This window comes from Mytilus edulis, chromosome 9, assembly GCF_963676685.1.
Source record: "Mytilus edulis chromosome 9, xbMytEdul2.2, whole genome shotgun sequence".
Classification (NCBI taxonomy): domain Eukaryota; kingdom Metazoa; phylum Mollusca; class Bivalvia; order Mytilida; family Mytilidae; genus Mytilus; species Mytilus edulis.
Window position 1 is genome coordinate 36,231,626 of NC_092352.1, and position 19,540 is coordinate 36,251,165.

The 19,540-nt window shown below is 31.7% G+C and overlaps 1 protein-coding gene across 1 annotated transcript in view; it reads left to right on the forward strand.

Moving 5' to 3' along the window:
• The window catches only part of LOC139489675 (uncharacterized), a 146,150-nt gene that overhangs the window by 117,614 nt on the left and 8,996 nt on the right, over positions 1–19,540 (forward strand). The window contains exons 56-67 of the mRNA XM_071276331.1: positions 238–453; positions 804–1,087; positions 1,459–1,599; positions 4,761–4,856; positions 5,526–5,729; positions 6,217–6,469; positions 8,259–8,425; positions 8,861–9,022; positions 9,198–9,359; positions 15,669–15,830; positions 16,720–16,989; positions 18,216–18,299. Of these exons, the coding sequence (XP_071132432.1) occupies positions 238–453; positions 804–1,087; positions 1,459–1,599; positions 4,761–4,856; positions 5,526–5,729; positions 6,217–6,469; positions 8,259–8,425; positions 8,861–9,022; positions 9,198–9,359; positions 15,669–15,830; positions 16,720–16,989; positions 18,216–18,299 (2,201 nt within the window). The remainder of the gene's footprint in view (positions 1–237; positions 454–803; positions 1,088–1,458; positions 1,600–4,760; positions 4,857–5,525; positions 5,730–6,216; positions 6,470–8,258; positions 8,426–8,860; positions 9,023–9,197; positions 9,360–15,668; positions 15,831–16,719; positions 16,990–18,215; positions 18,300–19,540) is intronic.

Here is a 19,540-nt window from a genome sequence, read left to right on the forward strand (position 1 = left end):
CAGTGGCGAAATAAAATTTGATTATTTCAATCTTTTTCATGTATTTAGGAGTTATCTTCTTTTTTTGGAAAATAATGATGTTTCTCCTTGTTGGCTTACACTTTTTTATTGTCAATAAATATCTTAACTTATTTTTTAAAAAGCATTATAAATATTATATAGTTTAAGCCATAGGATCTAAGAGTTTGTTTGACAATGATGCTATCAACATGTTCTCAGAGGTTTATTTGTTTTCAGTAACAGGGAAGATGATGTTTTAAGTATATACAGTGACTGTATACACCTGTCGTACTTCAGACAGACAGAGTTCAACATATCAGTGACACCACGGTCATGGAATCATTTATGTGTAACTTGGGATAGCCATGATAGTGGACACTGGTCAGTTTATATCAATGGTTGGATACAGGTAGAGGGCAATGAATTTGGTAATGGTCAAGAACTTCCTAAAAGGTAAATAACCACTTTACATGTATAATAGATTCCATTGGAACTTTAAACCTTTTAAATATTTTATCACAGTAGACAATTGAATAAGGATGGTTTATTAATTCTCATCTCAAAATTGTATGGACTATTGGAATGAGAGAGAGAGATCGAAATAATACAGATCTCATAATTTTCACACTATTAAGAATTTGTATTTTTAGGAGCGTTTGCATTATTTGTTTACGTCATTTCCTGAAATGTATTCTTACATACTGGTAGGCATAAAATCAATTATAAGTTAATGGGTATCATGATCTAAATTTATAGAAATTTTAACATATTTTGTACTAACTTAAACAATTCTAAATTTTCAGACAAAAACTTGTATTTGGACAAGCAACAGAAGATTCTAACAGTACATTTCATGGTATGATTAGTCAGGTGAATTTGTATGATACTGTACTGAATGAGTCTGAGATAACAAAGGGAGGTAAAAACTGCTCTATCAGTATGCCAGTAGGGTCAGTATTTAGGTGGCAAGAATTTACCAGCTATATCAGCACAGAAACTGCAGGTGTGAATGTGATCGAACCATCTCTATGTGGCAGTGACGAATGTCCCTTAAGTTATGAAGGAGAATGGTGTAACACAACTGAAGGTAATTATAATGTTATGTTGTGTTTTGCCTTGATATGGTAAATCTTTCTGTTCATGCTTGGTATGGGCTCTTTGCTGATTTCAAATTTAAAAGAAGTTTAAAGTTTTATTAGTTTATCAGTGCAGAGTACAAAAAAAAACAACATTCACCTATGCATAAGTCATTGCTTTCAAGATGTATTTAAAGGATCCAACAACTATTTTCACAACAAATCTTACGAGTAAAACCTCTTGAAAGTCAAGAATATTCAGCATAACTTACAATTAAAAATAGACTTTTGTGAAAAGAGCCTGATGTAGTGTAATTAGAAATTTTATTGTGTAAATGAGTAGAACAAAGAAGACTTAATACTTATGTACTTTCTTTTAAAGATACAGAGGCACCAACAGTAATATACTGTCCAGAATATGTACAAGTTGTTACTGCTAACAGACTTAATATTGTGAATTGGACAGTGCCTCAGTTTACAGATAATGTAGGGATCATCAATGTAGTACAGACACATAGATCAGGTATGTATTGAATCATCAGTTTACAGATAATTTAGGGATCATCAATGTAGTACAGACACACAGATCAGGTATGTATTGAATCAGTTTACAGATAATGTAGGGATCATCAATGTAGTACAGACACACAGATCAGGTATGTATTGAATCATCAGTTTACAGATAATGTAGGGATCATCAATGTAGTACAGACACACAGATCAGGTATGTATTGAATCAGTTTACAGATAATGTAGGGATCATCAATGTAGTACAGACACACAGATCAGGTATGTATTGAATCAGTTTACAGATAATGTAGGGATCATCAATGTAGTACAGACACACAGATCAGGTATGTATTGAATCATCAGTTTACAGATAATGTAGGGATCATCAATGTAGTACAGACACATAGATCAGGTATGTATTGAATCATCAGTTTACAGATAATGTAGGGATCATCAATGTAGTACAGACACACAGATCAGGTATGTATTGAATCATCAGTTTACAGATAATGTAGGGATCATCAATGTAGTACAGACACATAGATCAGGTATGTATTGAATCATCAGTTTACAGATAATGTAGGGATCATCAATGTAGTACAGACACACAGATCAGGTATGTATTGAATCATCAGTTTACAGATAATGTAGGGATCATCAATGTAGTACAGACACATAGATCAGGTATGTATTGAATCATCAGTTTACAGATAATGTAGGGATCATCAATGTAGTACAGACACACAGATCAGGTATGTATTGAATCATCAGTTTACAGATAATGTAGGGATCATCAATGTAGTACAGACACACAGATCAGGTATGTATTGAATCAGTTTACAGATAATGTAGGGATCATCAATGTAGTACAGACACACAGATCAGGTATGTATTGAATCAGTTTACAGATAATGTAGGGATCATCAATGTAGTACAGACACACAGATCAGGTATGTATTGAATCATCAGTTTACAGATAATGTAGGGATCATCAATGTAGTACAGACACACAGATCAGGTATGTATTGAATCAGTTTACAGATAATGTAGGGATCATCAATGTAGTACAGACACACAGATCAGGTATGTATTGAATCAGTTTACAGATAATGTAGGGATCATCAATGTAGTACAGACACACAGATCAGGTATGTATTGAATCAGTTTACAGATAATGTAGGGATCATCAATGTAGTACAGACACATAGATCAGGTATGTATTGAATCATCAGTTTACAGATAATGTAGGGATCATCAATGTAGTACAGACACACAGATCAGGTATGTATTGAATCATCAGTTTACAGATAATGTAGGGATCATCAATGTAGTACAGACACACAGATCAGGTATGTATTGAATCATCAGTTTACAGATAATATAGGGATCATCAATGTAGTACAGACACACAGATCAGGTATGTATTGAATCATCAGTTTACAGATAATGTAGGGATCATCAATGTAGTACAGACACACAGATCAGGTATGTATTGAATCAGTTTACAGATAATGTAGGGATCATCAATGTAGTACAGACACACAGATCAGGTATGTATTGAATCATCAGTTTACAGATAATGTAGGGATCATCAATGTAGTACAGACACACAGATCAGGTATGTATTGAATCATCAGTTTACAGATAATGTAGGGATCATCAATGTAGTACAGACACACAGATCAGGTATGTATTGAATCATCAGTTTACAGATAATATAGGGATCATCAATGTAGTACAGACACACAGATCAGGTATGTATTGAATCAGTTTACAGATAATGTAGGGATCATCAATGTAGTACAGACACACAGATCAGGTATGTATTGAATCAGTTTACAGATAATGTAGAGATCATCAATGTAGTACAGACACACAGATCAGGTATGTATTGAATCATCAGTTTACAGATAATGTAGGGATCATCAATGTAGTACAGACACACAGATCAGGTATGTATTGAATCATCAGTTTACAGATAATGTAGGGATCATCAATGTAGTACAGACACACAGATCAGGTATGTATTGAATCATCAGTTTACAGATAATGTAGAGATCATCAATGTAGTACAGACACACAGATCAGGTATGTATTGAATCATCAGTTTACAGATAATGTAGGGATCATCAATGTAGTACAGACACACAGATCAGGTATGTATTGAATCAGTTTACAGATAATGTAGGGATCATCAATGTAGTACAGACACATAGATCAGGTATGTATTGAATCATCAGTTTACAGATAATGTAGGGATCATCAATGTAGTACAGACACACAGATCAGGTATGTATTGAATCAGTTTACAGATAATGTAGGGATCATCAATGTAGTACAGACACACAGATCAGGTATGTATTGAATCATCAGTTTACAGATAATGTAGGGATCATCAATGTAGTACAGACACACAGATCAGGTATGTATTGAATCATCAGTTTACAGATAATTTAGGGATCATCAATGTAGTACAGACACACAGATCAGGTATGTATTGAATCAGAATTAGTAATATATTTATTAAGTTTTGGGATCAATTGGCTACAAGTTCAGGATTAGAGTAGGTAAAACTTTTTTTGAGACATTGCAGTAAATCAATATGAAGTTCCAACCCTGGATAAACACATTACTACCCTCCGCTCACTTTGAAAACAGTTTTTGAGGGCTGTATATTGGAATCACTTGGTCCACTCCTTAACCTATTGGTCCGTTCATCTGTTTGTCTGTCAGTCTTTGTGCCTTGTTAGTACATATAAATGGCTGGATGGATATAAATGAGTCTTAAAAAATTTGTAGAACACTACCTGATGATGTGCATAAGGGAATATATTTCTGGTCCAACATGTTAAAGGGAGATCATTATATTTACTTACTTCAATATTTCAATATGTGGTAATAGTTCTTGTAAGCCAATGGGTATCTTAATGTGAGATAACAAACTTTTCAATTTTTTGTTAGCTGTAAAATTGGGAATTGATTCATGCATTTATTAATGCTCAATACAATAAGTTCACTTAAATGCCATTAAAAACATTGAATGGCCTCAAATTTAGTAGATACAAGGTACATTAAGCGAAGAAAAATTGTTATTATTGGTATAAAATTCATTTCAATTACTTCACTTACTTCATATATTATGTATGCATAAAAACTTGCCTTAAAATGTTGTAGGTCAAGTGTTTGCCTATGGAGAATATGATGTAATGTATATTGCCTATGACACAGAAAATAACACAGCTATCTGCAGTTTTACAGTGTATGTTATACGTAAGTATCTTTACTATTCTGTAGTTTGATATTTTTTTTGAGAAGGGGTAAAGTGATACTGCTTTTTAAAATTTTCTTTTAATCGCAAATGGAGGTGTAAGAAATAATAAATATACTCTAAACCTTAAAATACAATACTTTGGAGAAAATGTAATAATAAACCTGCTTGACATTTCCTGATTTCCAAATGATTTGTATGTCTTTTTTTATGTCTCTGATGCAGTGGAGGGGGCATGAAGTGTTACCTCTGTCCATACCTCTGTCCATACATCCCAAAATTAGTTTCCTTTCTCTAACTTTAATTTGTCTCAACCAAATGTTATCAAACTTTTACACAATGCTTATTACCTCTAATCACAGATCAATTTTAAATTTGGGTGGTGTCACTTTTACAACTCTGTATTTATGTCTCTTTATAAAAATATATACAAGGGGATGCAGCATCTTTCCCGATTTATTTTAAATTAAGATTAATTCAAGGTCAAAGTTGAAAGAATAATTGATTGGTTGCTGTTTGCTTAATGTCAAGTGACATAAAGTAAATATAATCTAAAAGCAATTTTTTATTTACTAAGATGTGTATTTTTATGAGAAAAGCAGTCCAAAGAAAAATAAAGAAGTCAGAATAACATTTGAAGCATTTTTTATATTGCTTATATTTATTTTCAGCATTTAATTGTTCCTTGCCTGCACCACCATCTAATGTGATCCTGACATGCTCTACCTGGCCAGAGGGTTTACAATGTTCTGTCAAATGTCAAGATCCCAGAATTCAGAGCTTTGTAGAGGAAGTTCCATCATTTTATAAATGTGGCCGTGAAGGATTCTGGGACCCACCCAGAGGGAGAGAATTTAACTTCCCTACTTGCGCTGGTAAGTGTCTACTATTATATTAGAAACTGATAGGCGTTTATATGTTTCTTGACGCCATGGAAATAGCTTGACACAGTTACTTTTATATCTTGGTGCTTTGATGCTATTGAACATTAATATGTTGTTCAAATTCACATATTTTTTGGGAAATCATTGAAAAAAGCAAAGGAGGAAGAAGCCTGGCCAAGTATGCACTTATTTTATGCCACAAAGAGTCATATGTAATTGATAAAACATCATATTAAACCAAATTACCAGAAGAGAAATATATTTTAACAACTCTTTGAGAATTAAATGTCACCAGGTATTAATTCTTGTTATATAATTTAATAATAACTATAATCTCATCAAAGTCTTGTTTATTATTATATTGAAACTGAAATCAAGCCATATCCAATTCAAATGCATTATAAAAATCTATAAGTATATGAGACTGTATATCTATTTAAAACCTTGTTTAATGAAACCTCTTTCAATAATTTTGTAGAATCTTCGTCCCCTGATGGAACAATAAAAGGAGAGTTAGTATATCTAGGACCTCCCTGCACACTCAGTTCTAAACAGATACTTAATGAGAGCTTTGTTAAGAATATGAACAATTGGAACATGGAATTTGGACTGTGTCCTGAGATTGGATGTAATTTTTCCAACATAACTATATTATGTATGTCATCAGGAAAAAGACGGAGAAGATCAACTAAATCAACATATAATGTTACATTTGACATTCCAGTAAATGGGTAAGAGACATACCTGCCAAGTTTTGAAAGTGCCCATGGGGGTTTTAGTACGCGACAACAATTTCAAAGGTTACAATTCTTTGCGACGACTATTTTGCGTGTGCTGTTTTGTGGACTAGAAAAAGTGTCATATTTGTAAGATGAGCTTACATGCCTTTTTCTAAAGTTTATTTGCATGATTCTAGTTATTATATATTAGTAGAAAAGATGAACATGTAGCAGTTCAGTTCAGTTTCTTGTATATTCCTCCATTAATTGTGGAGCACTACCCAAAGGGTATATTTGTAGCTGCAAGACCAGGAATTAATTTCATGTGTAAGGATATTAAATAATTGTTGACTTTTCCAATTTAAAATTATGCACAAAGATAGACCTTTATCAGGTTGGGAACAACACCTAGGGGTATCCCCTCAATGTAAGGACATTAAAAACCACTTTTTAAGTAAAAATTAGCACATATTCTGATATTCATATTATTTGAAGAAACTTTTCCCAAAGAATTATACATCATATGATCTATCTGGTATATATAATATGGTCAACACATGTCCAAGAATTTTGGTATGTTCTTGGCCTAATATATCATGGATATCTTCTTTATTTTTCAAAATAATTGGACCCTGCATTTAGAAAAGTAGTTCTATATATAATGTCAGAATTCCCAATTTTTAAGTTAAAAAAAAATCTACATTTTTCCTTTTTATTTTTCACAGAAGTAAAATGACCCCTTGACCATGTTGACTAAGGGAAGTCCCTCATTTAAGGGATTCCTCATGTGGGTTTTTTTTTGTTTTGTCCATGTGAAAAATAAAGAATAGTACAGTAAATGATTTGGTATTTTAATTAAATACATATCATTTATTACAGCAAGAGTAATATCAATAAATTAGTGAATAAACTACTATTTATTATCTTTATGGTAGTACTGCATCATTGAAGTTTGTCAATCAGTCATGCTTTTATTCTTATTCTGTGTAAGAACCTCCTTGCAGGTGAAAAACCATTTGCCATGTTCACGATTTTAAAATACAGAGGAAATCAACACAAGTTCAAAATCTAGGATGTTAGATTTATCTTGAGAGAAAACGTTTTTGATTGGCGGATTAATTTGATTATGAGAAACATAGAATTTGATTGGCTGAATACGAATGTCTTCCTTGGACATGTTGGACACAGTTCAAAATCGGGAACTATCATATTTTTCGTGTAGATTTTCACAAAATCGTGTTTTAGAGGGTTTTTCACGATCACGATCGTGCAATCGTGACAAAGGGTCAAAATCGTGTAATACACGCCTAAATCGTGAAAGTTGGCAGGTATGAAGAAATTATAATTATTTGATCTTTAAGAAACATTGGAAGAAGGCCTTTGTAATATTTTTATTACAATTGTTTTGCATCATAAGATTATAATATATAAAAAAAATTATATAACAAATACCTTACATATATTTTTAGACATGTAGACAAATGTGAATTGAAAAGCTTTACTTCATTCTAAGAAAAACTGTGATATTTGTAATGTAAAAAGAAGTGTAATGTGCATTGTCTATATGAGTTAAGGTCAAATTAGATTGACTTTGGAAGCTTAGCAATAGCTACATTGAAGTGAATGTTCAATTTAAAAGATAAAAAAATTAAATGATAAATTAAAGAATTTCTGGAAGTATGATGAAGAAGTTATGCTTTTGAAGATTTTTTCCCTCTTATTTTACAAGTTGATTCATTGATATACTACCTATACTAGGACTTAACTTAGTTTTACTCTATTTTTTCCTCTCTCGTAACAGGAGCTTGATGAGTGATGGAGTAAATGCCTTGCCATTGACCCAGTTAGAGACCATGATTAAGAATGAGGAATTCAACACAGATGATTTCTCCTGTGATGCTGAGAAACTGGTGGTTAAACCATACATCAAATGTCAGACTGGACAGATACTAGTAGACACAATCTGTGGTAAATATCATATACTAGTCTTGTTTAAGGAGTCGATCCCTTTCCAGCTGTTTTAAGCAATTTGAATTTATATTCTGCTTTTACACCACAATCTCTGATTAGTAAAGGATGGAATGCTCAGACATGTTTAAGCTAACCACATTCTTCATGTGTATCCCATGTCATGAGCCTTTAATTCAATGGTTGCTGTCTGTCCTATTCCTTATTTTGATACAGAGATGAAAATATTAAACAGAAAATGATTTCTGATCCTTTTTTGTGGTAGTATTTTTACCTTGTTTTGATCAAACCCTCATAACTTGAAGATGTGTTTGACATGTTATGTTTCTAAAATGTGTATTATAGTTTCTCATAAAATATACATTTTACACAGAAGATATATAAGATGTGTAAATTCAAAGAATGTTGTAGAAAGTGGTTTTTTTTTAATTGTAGTGAATTGTATTAGAGGAACATATTATGACAACACCAATGAATTATGTGGAGTATGTCCTGTAGGACAGTATACAGACCAAGAACGGCAAACAACATGCAAATCATGTGCCCTAGGTTACACAACAGAGAGTTCAGGGACAACCAGTTCAACACTTTGTTATAGTAAGTTTACTTATTATATGCAAGTCACATGTCAATCATGTGATATAGGATATTTAAAAAAAAAGTTCATCCATGGATGCAAAAAATTTCAAATATCTTCTCTGAATATAAAATTTATTTGAAGTCCAAGGATGAAGTAGAAAGAGTTTTGTAAAAATTGGATTTTCATTTACAGAAACTTGTAACATTGGAAATTATTATGACAAGAGACTCTTAGACTGTAAACCCTGTGAGAGAGGCTACTACCAAGATGAGACAGGAAAGACAACTTGTAAATCATGTGGAAATGGGCAGACAACTGAGAATACAGGATCTACTTCAGTGACTTACTGTCAGAGTAAGAATATTTATTGTTTGTTTTTTACAAAGTAGACATCAATTGCAAGTCTGTATTTTATTTCTAGTAAAGTGTAAACATTATTTCTTATGTTAAGGATTGTATTCATTGTTTGTTCAACAAAATTAGATTCTAATGCAATTTGTATGTAACAATTTTTTTCATTGGCTAAAAGTTGCCGTCAAATCCACAGTTGACCAGGCGTAACTAAGGAGGAACAACCATTTTGAAATGATTGAATCAACAAATGTTCGATTACTACTACAGTACTTGCAACCTTAGGCGTTACTGTTTGACGTGAACTTGACTGATCGGTGAATGATCGGTGACGGATGTTTGACTGATCGATGAGTGATCGGTGATCGGTGACCCATAGGATCCGTCAGATAAGTCAAATAACCTATGTGAGAGTTACCCTGACAACTGTCACCGATCGATCAGTAAATTAGATTTATGCACGGATCGGACGGATACGTATATATTTAAAATTCTTATGTAAACCGAACTCGACAGTGTTTACAATCGATGAACGCGGACCTTAATTTACACGTTAATTTGTAATAAAATAAGTTGCAATAAAAAAATGAAAATAGTATAACAGAATAAGATGCTTAGAGCGTTAAATTGATTGTGTTGATTAATAGTTTTGTATTAAAGGTTGTTAACATCAGAGACTTATAATACATAATTATATTATATGACTCTGTTAACATAAACTTCTTCCTACGAAAATCTTTATTATTGACCGCCATTGGATTTTTATACGACCGCAAAAATTTTTAATTTTTCGTCGTATATTCTATCACGTTGGCGTTGTCGTCTTGCGTCGTCGTCGTCCGAATACTTTTAGTTTTCGCACTCTAACTTTAGTAAAAGTGAATAGAAATCTATGAAATTTTAACACAAGGTTTATGACTACAAAAGGAAGGTTGGGATTGATTTTGGGAGTTTTGGTCCCAACATTTTAGGAATTAGGGGCCAAAAAGGGCCCAAATAAGCATTTTCTTGGTTTTCGCACTATAACTTTAGTTTAAGTAAATTGAAATCTATGAAATTTTGACACAAGGTTTATGACCACAAAAGAAAGGTTGGGATTGATTTTGGGAGTTTTGGTTCCAACAGTTTAGGAGTAAGGGGCCAAAAAAGGGCCCAAATAAGCATTATTCTTGGTTTTCGTACAATAACTTTAGTATAAGTAAATAAAAATCAATGAAATTTAAACACAAGGTTTATGAACACAAAAGGAAGGTTGGGATTGATTTTGGGAGTTTTGGTCCCAACAGTTTAGGAATTAGGGGCCAAAAAGGGGCCCAAATAAGCATTATTCTTGGTTTTCGCACCATAACTTTAGTAAAAGTAAATAGAAATCTATGAAATTTAAACACAAGGTTTATGACCATAAAAGGAAGGTTGGGTATGATTTTGGGAGGTTTGGTCCCAACAGTTTAGGAATAAGGGGCCCAAAGGGTCCAAAATTGAACTTTGTTTGATTTCATCAAAAATTGAATAATTGGGGTTCTTTGATATGCCAAATCTAACTGTGTATGTAGATTCTTAATTTTTGGTCCCGTTTTCAAATTGGTCTACATTAAAGTCCAAAGGATCCAAAATTAAACTAAGTTTGATTTTAACAAAAATTGAATTCTTGGTCTTTTTTGATATGCTGAATCTAAACATATACTTAGATTTTTGATTATGGGCCCAGTTTTCAAGTTGGTTCAAATCAGGATCCAAAATTATTATATTTAGTATTCAGCAATAGCAAGAAATCTTCAATTGCACAAGCAATTTTTAATTGCACAGTAATGCGCAATAGCAAGAAATCTTCAATTGCACAGTATTGTGCAATAGCAAATATTTTCAGTTGCACAGTATTGCACAATATTGTGCAATAGCAAGAAATTTTCAATTGGAGTTATCTTTCTTTGTCCAGAATAGTAGTTGAATCAACTTAAATCATTGTTTTATACAATATACAATGTATATTCACTAAAAATGTATCTTTTGAAAAGGCAGAGGGGGGCATTCTTTGGCTTTGGAGGGCAGAAGGGCGGGGGTAAGGGCACCAAGGGCGGGGCGCCCTTCTATTTAGGGCAGGCGGGAACACTGCACTTTTACTACCAACTGATAAATTAAAACAATCTTTACCATTCAGTGATAACAAGCACTTTATTTTACATTTTAATATTTTATGATGTATTTAAATGAGTAGTTATTGTTGCAAACTCCATTAGGAATTTGAATTGAGATCAGTTTTGGAAAAAGGGAAAGGGGGATGTGAAAAAAAAATGGTGGGGGGGGTTTAAATTTTTCTCATTTCAGATTTCATAAATAAAAAGAAAATTTCTTCAAACATTTTTTTTGAGAGGATTAATATTCAACAGCATAGTGAATTGCTCAAAGGCAAAACAAATATTTTAAGTTCATTAGACCACATTCATTCTGTGTCAGAAACCTATGCTGTGTCAACTATTTAATCACAATCCAAATTTAGAGCTGAATCCAGCTTAAATGTTGTGTCCATACTTGCCCCAACTGTTCAGGGTTCAACCTCTGCGGTCGTATATAGCTGCGCCCTGAGGAGCATCTGGTTGAACTTTTTATAGTTTCGAATAGGTTGTTTCTTTTATGAAATTTAAAGAATGTCAAAGAAATAATACTAAATTTTTGTTCACATTGTTTAGAATAACCAAAATTAATCTTCTTTTTATCAAAAATGATACTATTTTATTTGAAATCAGTTATTTTTAACATCTAGAGACAAGTCTGCTAATTAGAATTGAGATATAATGAGAATTAAAATAATTACTTTTATTTTTGTGGAATAAGAATGCAGTTATTGATTTATTTTGATACAAATTATTAACCGTCATATGATTTCAGTACTTTTTGTACATCAGGATTGGCTGTTTTTCATAAAATATGCTTACTTTAAGGAAGAAGATATTAGAAATTTTGTACGCGTTGCCTAAAATGCAAGTATTTCTTCATTTTTTCTGAAAATTATTGATCGCAATTGGATTTTTGTACTTTTTATAGTTTAGAATAGTTTTTTTTTTTCATGAAATTAAAAGAATGTCAGAGAAATCATACTTAAATTTTATTTGCATTGTTTAAAATAACCAAAATTAGTCTTATTTTTATTAAAAATAATGCTATTTTATTTGAAATCAATTATTTTTACCATCTTGCATTCTTGAGACAAGTCTTCTAATTAGAATTGAGACAAAATGAGAATTAAAATACTTAAACTTTTATTTTGTGGAAGAAAAATGCAGTTATTGATTTATTTTGATACAAATTATTAACCGTCATATGATTTCAGTACTTTTTGTACATCAGAATTGGCTGTTCTTCATAAAATATGCTTACTTTAAGGAAAAAAGATATTAAATGTTTGTACGTGTTGCCTAAAATGCAAATATTTCTTCATTTTACTGAAAATTTTTGACCGCCATTGGATTTTTGTACTTTTAATAGTTTAGAATAGCTTTTTTTCATAAAATTAAAAGTATGTCAGAATAATCATACTTAAATTTTGTTAACATTGTTTAAAATAACCAAAATTATCCTTCTTTTTATCAAAAATGACACTATTTCATATGAAATCAGTTATTTTTACCATCTTGAGACAAGTCTTCTAATCAGAATTGAGATATAATGAGAATTAAAATACTTAAACTTTTATTTTTGTGGAATAAGAATGCAGTTATTGATTTATTTGAATACAAATTATTAACCGTCATATGATTTCAGAACTTTTTGTACATCAGGATTTGCTGATCTGCATAAAATAAGCTTACTTTAAGAAAAATATATTAAATTTTTGTACACGTTGCCTAAAATGCAAATATTTCTTCATTTTTTCTGAAAATTTTGACCGCCATTTGATTTTTGTCCTTTTTATAGTTTATTATAGTTTAGAATAGTTTGTTTTCATGAAATTAAAAGAATGTCGGAGAAATCATACTAAAACTTTATTCGCATTGTTTAAAATAACCAAAATTATTCTTCTTTTTATAAAAAATGATGCTATTTTATTTGAAATCAGTTATTTTTACCATCTTGCATTCTTGAGTCAAGTCTTCTAATTAGAATGGAGATATAATGAGAATTAAAATACTTTAACTTTTATCTTTGTGGAATAAGAATGCAGTTATTGATTTATTTTGATATAAATTATTAACCGTCATATGATGTGAGAACTTTTTGTACATCAGGATTGGCTGTTCTTCATAAAATATGCTTACTTTAAGGAAAAAGATATTAAATTTTTGTACGCGTAGCCTAAAATGCAAATTTTTCTTCTCATATTGGAAAATATAGTAATTTCAATTGCAATCAGTTGTTATAAATGATATTCATTTGTTTTTTGTAGAAAATGTGAATTATTCAAGAATTAATCTGCTGAAAATTATTTCTTTCTTTTTAAGGAATATATTTATGTTTACCACCATTGGATTTTTGTACTTTTTATTGTTTAGGAGTAGTTATTTTTTTATTGAGGTAGAAAAAGACTATCAGAAAAATGTAATGCTGTTTGCATTGTTTAAAATTATTCATATTTCTTGCTAAAAAAAGCATCATTTATTTTTGTAATTTTTTAAAGGCTTCGATTGTGACAGGAATACAGAAAGTCCGTGATTATGATAAGTTTTTTTTTAAAGAATTTTATGATGATAAGGATACAAAAATTTAAAATAGAATGAAATTCAAAACAGTGTGGCTGTGGCCATTGAGTGACACATTAAATTCATCCATTGACTGGGACAATTTACATGAACGTTTGTCTGTAACGACTACTGTTCACGACGTACCTACGATAGACATTTAAACTGTGGGGTCACCAAAGGTTTCTTAACGCCTTTAATTATAAAATAATTCAAAAAATTAATCAGGAATAACCTTTATGTTTTGATTTATATAATTGATATAAATCAAAACATCGTGTTATTTCTGATTAGTTTTTCGAATTACTTTATTAAGGTGTTGAGAACCTTTGGTAACCCCATAGTTTAAGTGTCTTTGAAAAGTACATAGTGAGCAGTGGTCGTTACATACAAACGTTCACCTAAATTGTCCCAGTCAATGGATGAATTTAATGTGTCAATCAATGGCCACAGCCACACTGTTTTGAATTTCATTCTATTGAAAAAAAATCAAAATCGCGATGTAGTCACCGTTTTAGAACTCGCCGGGTTTGAAAATATATAACCTAAATAAAACATCTTTATTGATGATATTTTAATTTAGCTTTTATCTGTACATTTCTTTTCATTTCAATTCATAAAACTTTGCTAAATAATTAATAAACAAAATGTATCATTGAACGTTCGATTTTCATGAGTCGCCATTTTAATTAAATTAAACGAAACTAAGATTCCTTAATTTGTATTTCCTTAATTTGTATTAGTTTATCATGTGACGTATTACAGTTCAATCCGTCATCAAGGTCGATCGATACTATCCGTCCGATCAGTCCGATCAGTCAATTACTTTAACTATAAGTCTGATGGATTGCTGACGTGAGTTTGACGCGAACTTGACTGATCGGTGACTGATCGATGACCGCTGATTGATCGCTGAAATAGTAACGCCTAAGGTTGCAAGTACTGTATATAACCCAAAATAAAACAACACCTACCTCGAATTTGACGTTTTAAAGTTATTTTATCCGAATTTGAAGCGTACAGGTAACGTAATAACCTCCAGTTTGTAAGTTTTCATTTGTATGACGTCATGTTTACCCATGACGTCTTTGCGCCAAAATCATTCATGAAGTTTCGTGGATTTTTTTTTATTTGTCAAATTTAGACATTTTTCCAAGTTTTATCGTATTATTTCTTTTTGAAATGCATTAGAATCGGAATAACAGTACTGTAGTTGAAGAGTTGCCACCGTCAATTTTGATTTGACGGTCGAAATCTCCGTTTTACTGTCTCCGCTACGCGTCGCCAGTAAAACTGCTTTTGCGTACGTCAAATCTACAATTGACGGTGGCAACTCTTCAACTAAAGTACTGTTATTCCTTAAATGAACCTTTGCCATTAGTTGGATTTACTTTTGTTTAGCATGTTATCAGACAATCACAACCTTTTATAAATGCAGCTCTTTGGTATACTTTTAAAGATGATAATCATAACACTGTTGGATTGACTTGTATGACTTATGTACATCCACCCTGTACCTTTGGTATACTTTTAAAGATGATAATCATAACACAATTGGATTGACTTGTATGACTTATGTACATCCACCCTGTACCATATTCCTTACTAATTTATAACATAGTTTTTTCTAACTTTCCAGATTCCTGTAGAGCCGGTACAGAGTTATCAGTGTCAGGTACATGTGAACTTTGTGCTCAAGGTACATATAAATCAGATGACAGTCAGGACACTTGTCAGCCTTGTCCTTATGGTTTTAGTACACAGAATAAAGGTGCTACATCAGTTCAACAATGTTCAGTTGGTAAGTTTCTTAATGAATTTCTTTATCTGAATATGAGGAAACATTTATGATCTTGAATTATGTGAAACCCATACTTTCCTTTCACAATTGCTATGCAAGTGGAATATGCAGATTCCTTGCCATATAATTTCAAAAATATTTGGATGTGCTTATATCTGTATACCTTTTCACATCTTAAGAAATGTTTATGCCATTTCAGGGAAAAAATATTAAATATTTGATCGGTTGTTACTTCATATTTTATTTATAGGGTGTTTTATGACATGAAGCAGTGAAACACATTGTTTTACTATGTATACATTTTAATTTAAAGATATTTTTGTGGTTTAATAATGTCCTAAATAATCATATTTATTACATTGGTTGCAATGAATTATTACATTGATTTCCCAGTTAAATAAAAACTGATAATTTCACATGTGAAATAAACGAAATAAATGTGGTTATTTCACTTTCTGACGTTATACAACAATAGACGTTGTCAAGACGTCAATAACGGCGGTTCAAAACAAATTGTGAATGCGTAAGAAAAAAATATAGTTCCTTACACGTTTTACATTAATTTCTTTTAAAAAGGCCATTTGCCAATGTAATAAAAAGAATAACTAATTAAAGAATTCAAATATCGAAAAATATTCAACTCGTGACCGAACAACACTGATAATTAACTCATGCGCTATGCGCATTCGTGAATTAATGTGTTGTTCGGTCACTCGTTGAATATTTTTCTCTATTTGAATTCTTCCATTAGTTTCTCTATAAATATATTGTGTACACTTGTTAGCATTTTATTACATTTATAAATCTTAAGATTTTTTGCTTTTTCTTTTTTATCTCAATTTTTCTCCAGTTTTACTGTCAATGATAAATTTTGCTATATTTTTCACAGTTTCCTGTCCACCAGATTATAAATATGACAGTACAACAGAGAAATGTGTAGTTTGTCCTCCCGGATACCACCAACCTTATCAAGGTCAAAGCTCATGTATACCCTGTACTAAATTTGATAGCGGTATAACGAAATGTTCAACTGGTGAGATAGATGAATGTGCCATACATCAGGATAATTGTGACGATAATGCTGAGTGTAAGGATACAACAGACTCGTTTGAATGTCAATGTAAATTTGGCTTTAAAGGAAATGGAACAACATGTATTGGTGAGTTTTGTTATTTTATTTATTATCGCTATTTTACAAACTTTTCTTTTGATCTTGCTGACTGATAATTTCCTTTCTCTATGGAGTTGAGTAATATGAAAATTTATCGCTAGAAACTAAGGGAGCATGTGCTCATTGTCAGTGAAATTAACAACGTCGTCATAGGTAAAATAGCTATAAACAGATTATCGTTGGTCATCTCAACTCAATTTTTCTCAGTTTGGCCATACTGGCTCAAGCGAGGAAATATATCTTGTTGAGATAACCAACAATAATCTATAATTATTCTCTTAACTAAGTTCTAAGATTTAGTTTCTAATGTTAATTTGAATTCTTATACAAAAGTTGTCCCAAGTCAGGAGCCTGATATTCAGTGATTGATGTTGTTTCATGTCTGTCATATTTGTGTTTTTTTTTCATATGTTGTTTTGTTAAAGATTAGGTTGTGAGTTTTATTGTATGAATGTAAGAATGCAATTCGAATTCTTTGAATTGCATTTAAAAAAGAAAAATGATGTGTTAACTTTGTGAAATAGATCTATAAATGTATGGAGTTCAGATAAAAAATGCCAATGAAGGAATGGTTTTCACATTAAGCGAGATTTATCTAGTTCTGTCCAAAGATTTGCTTAGAGTTGATATGTTATTGCTGTGAATATTTCTGTATTGATTTGCCAAAATCTTTCACTTCATTTCCCAGAGACAGAGATGTATTCTTATTGTATTTTATTGTTTGGGTTGTATGAAGTCCAATAACGGTTTATAGATGATGTTGAAGGGGTATTTAAAAAAAAGAAAACCCATGAGGTTCTCCCATGGTAGGTATGGCTTATGGTCTGGTGACGTAGAGCTAAGGACAGGCATGCAAGGATAAGTTGGTACTTCCTAAGTGTAAACAAATCCTCCTACAGTTTTCCACTCCGAAAACTTGACTTTTTTTTCTGTAAAATTTATGAAAGTAGATACCATTTTTGTGTCATCAATCCTATAGTTTTCAACTGAGATTTTCCAGAAAGATTGAACATACACAGAGGTTGTGCAGCTGTTATTACGGAACTATTAGATGAATATAAATTTTTATGGCATTTTTTTAGGAGGGGAGGGCGAGGGGATAATTTGTGTCAGAAAATTTCAGGTTCCAGAAAACTTCAAGAAGAACATGTAAGAAAGTTTATGCATGAAATATGTATTGAAAACCTGGAGTAATATAATCATGTTATTTTCAGATAAATGTATAGGAGCATGTTATGGATACATTGCTTGTATCATTGACAACAGTGGTGAACCTCAGTGTAAACAAGATACCTCAGGTATTAAAATAGTCTTATTCAGCATTTGACCTTTAATGGCTTACTTTTATAAATTGTTACTTGGATGGAGAGTTATTTCATTGGCATTCATACACATCTTCCTATATCTATTATGTATAAAAAAAAAGTTACCTCAGATAGGCAGTGTTATTTCAGTGTTAAAAGATTCTCCGAGCTGATAGTCTTACCTAAAGTGTTGACAGCAATGTATTATGTTGCTAAATACCAGTAAATGGTAAAACAATACCTTGGAATATTCAGATAATGTAACACTCCCAAATAAATCCTGTTTTTCATACATATCCAGCTCTTCAAAATATGTCTAATGATTAAAATACAATTGTTAAAAGGAGAAAAAAATTATTTGCAAGAAGTTCTGTGAGTCATGATCCATAAGGTTTTAATAGGATGGCAAAGAAAATGAACCAAAAAGTAAGGATATCACAGAAATTCCTTAACATCATATCTCATTTATTGTTATCTTTAGTACAAAATATTATATAATAATTAAAATTGACAACAACACTTCAAAAGATCTGCAATTTTATTATCTATGTCTACATGTTTCGCCTGCAAGGCAGGCTTCATCAGGACAATTTTTATACAGAAATTGAGCCCCTGAAGTACTCAAAGTGGTGCATTAAATTTGACGTCGTCATGGTGAGAGAAACAATGAAAAGTGAAAGTAGCAATACAGAGTTATAAATAGATAAGATAAATATAGAAAATTAAAGTTTGTATACAATGTAACTTGAGTTCGTTTTACTATTATATGATACATAAAATTGTTCTAAAGGCTTGGCATCTAATAGGACGAACTTCCCATGGTTCCTACCACTTCGCAAGGCTTCTCTTCCAACCTGGCCATAGTTGGAGGTTACTACTTCCCGGCGCGTCGGCAACAATAGGAAGATTATGATCGCCGCTGTGGATAATAAAATTGTCAAAAACTGTTCCTTTGTTAATTATTTGGTGACTATATAATTTTTGGATCGTCTGCAGTAGTTGGTCTGTATAATGGCATAGTTGTGAACATGGTGAATTCCTAGTTCATTTAAGATCGGCGCCCGTGGTACGTTTCTTCTGCAATCATTTATATCTGCTATCATTTATAGATGTATAGGTGGTATCGGACATCTTGGTCATCTTGATTCAGTTGTTATTTCGTTGTAAGTATGGAATATTCCTTGGTCCATGTATATGCTGGTGGCCTGTAGATCGGCGCTGTTAGCTTGGCGGTT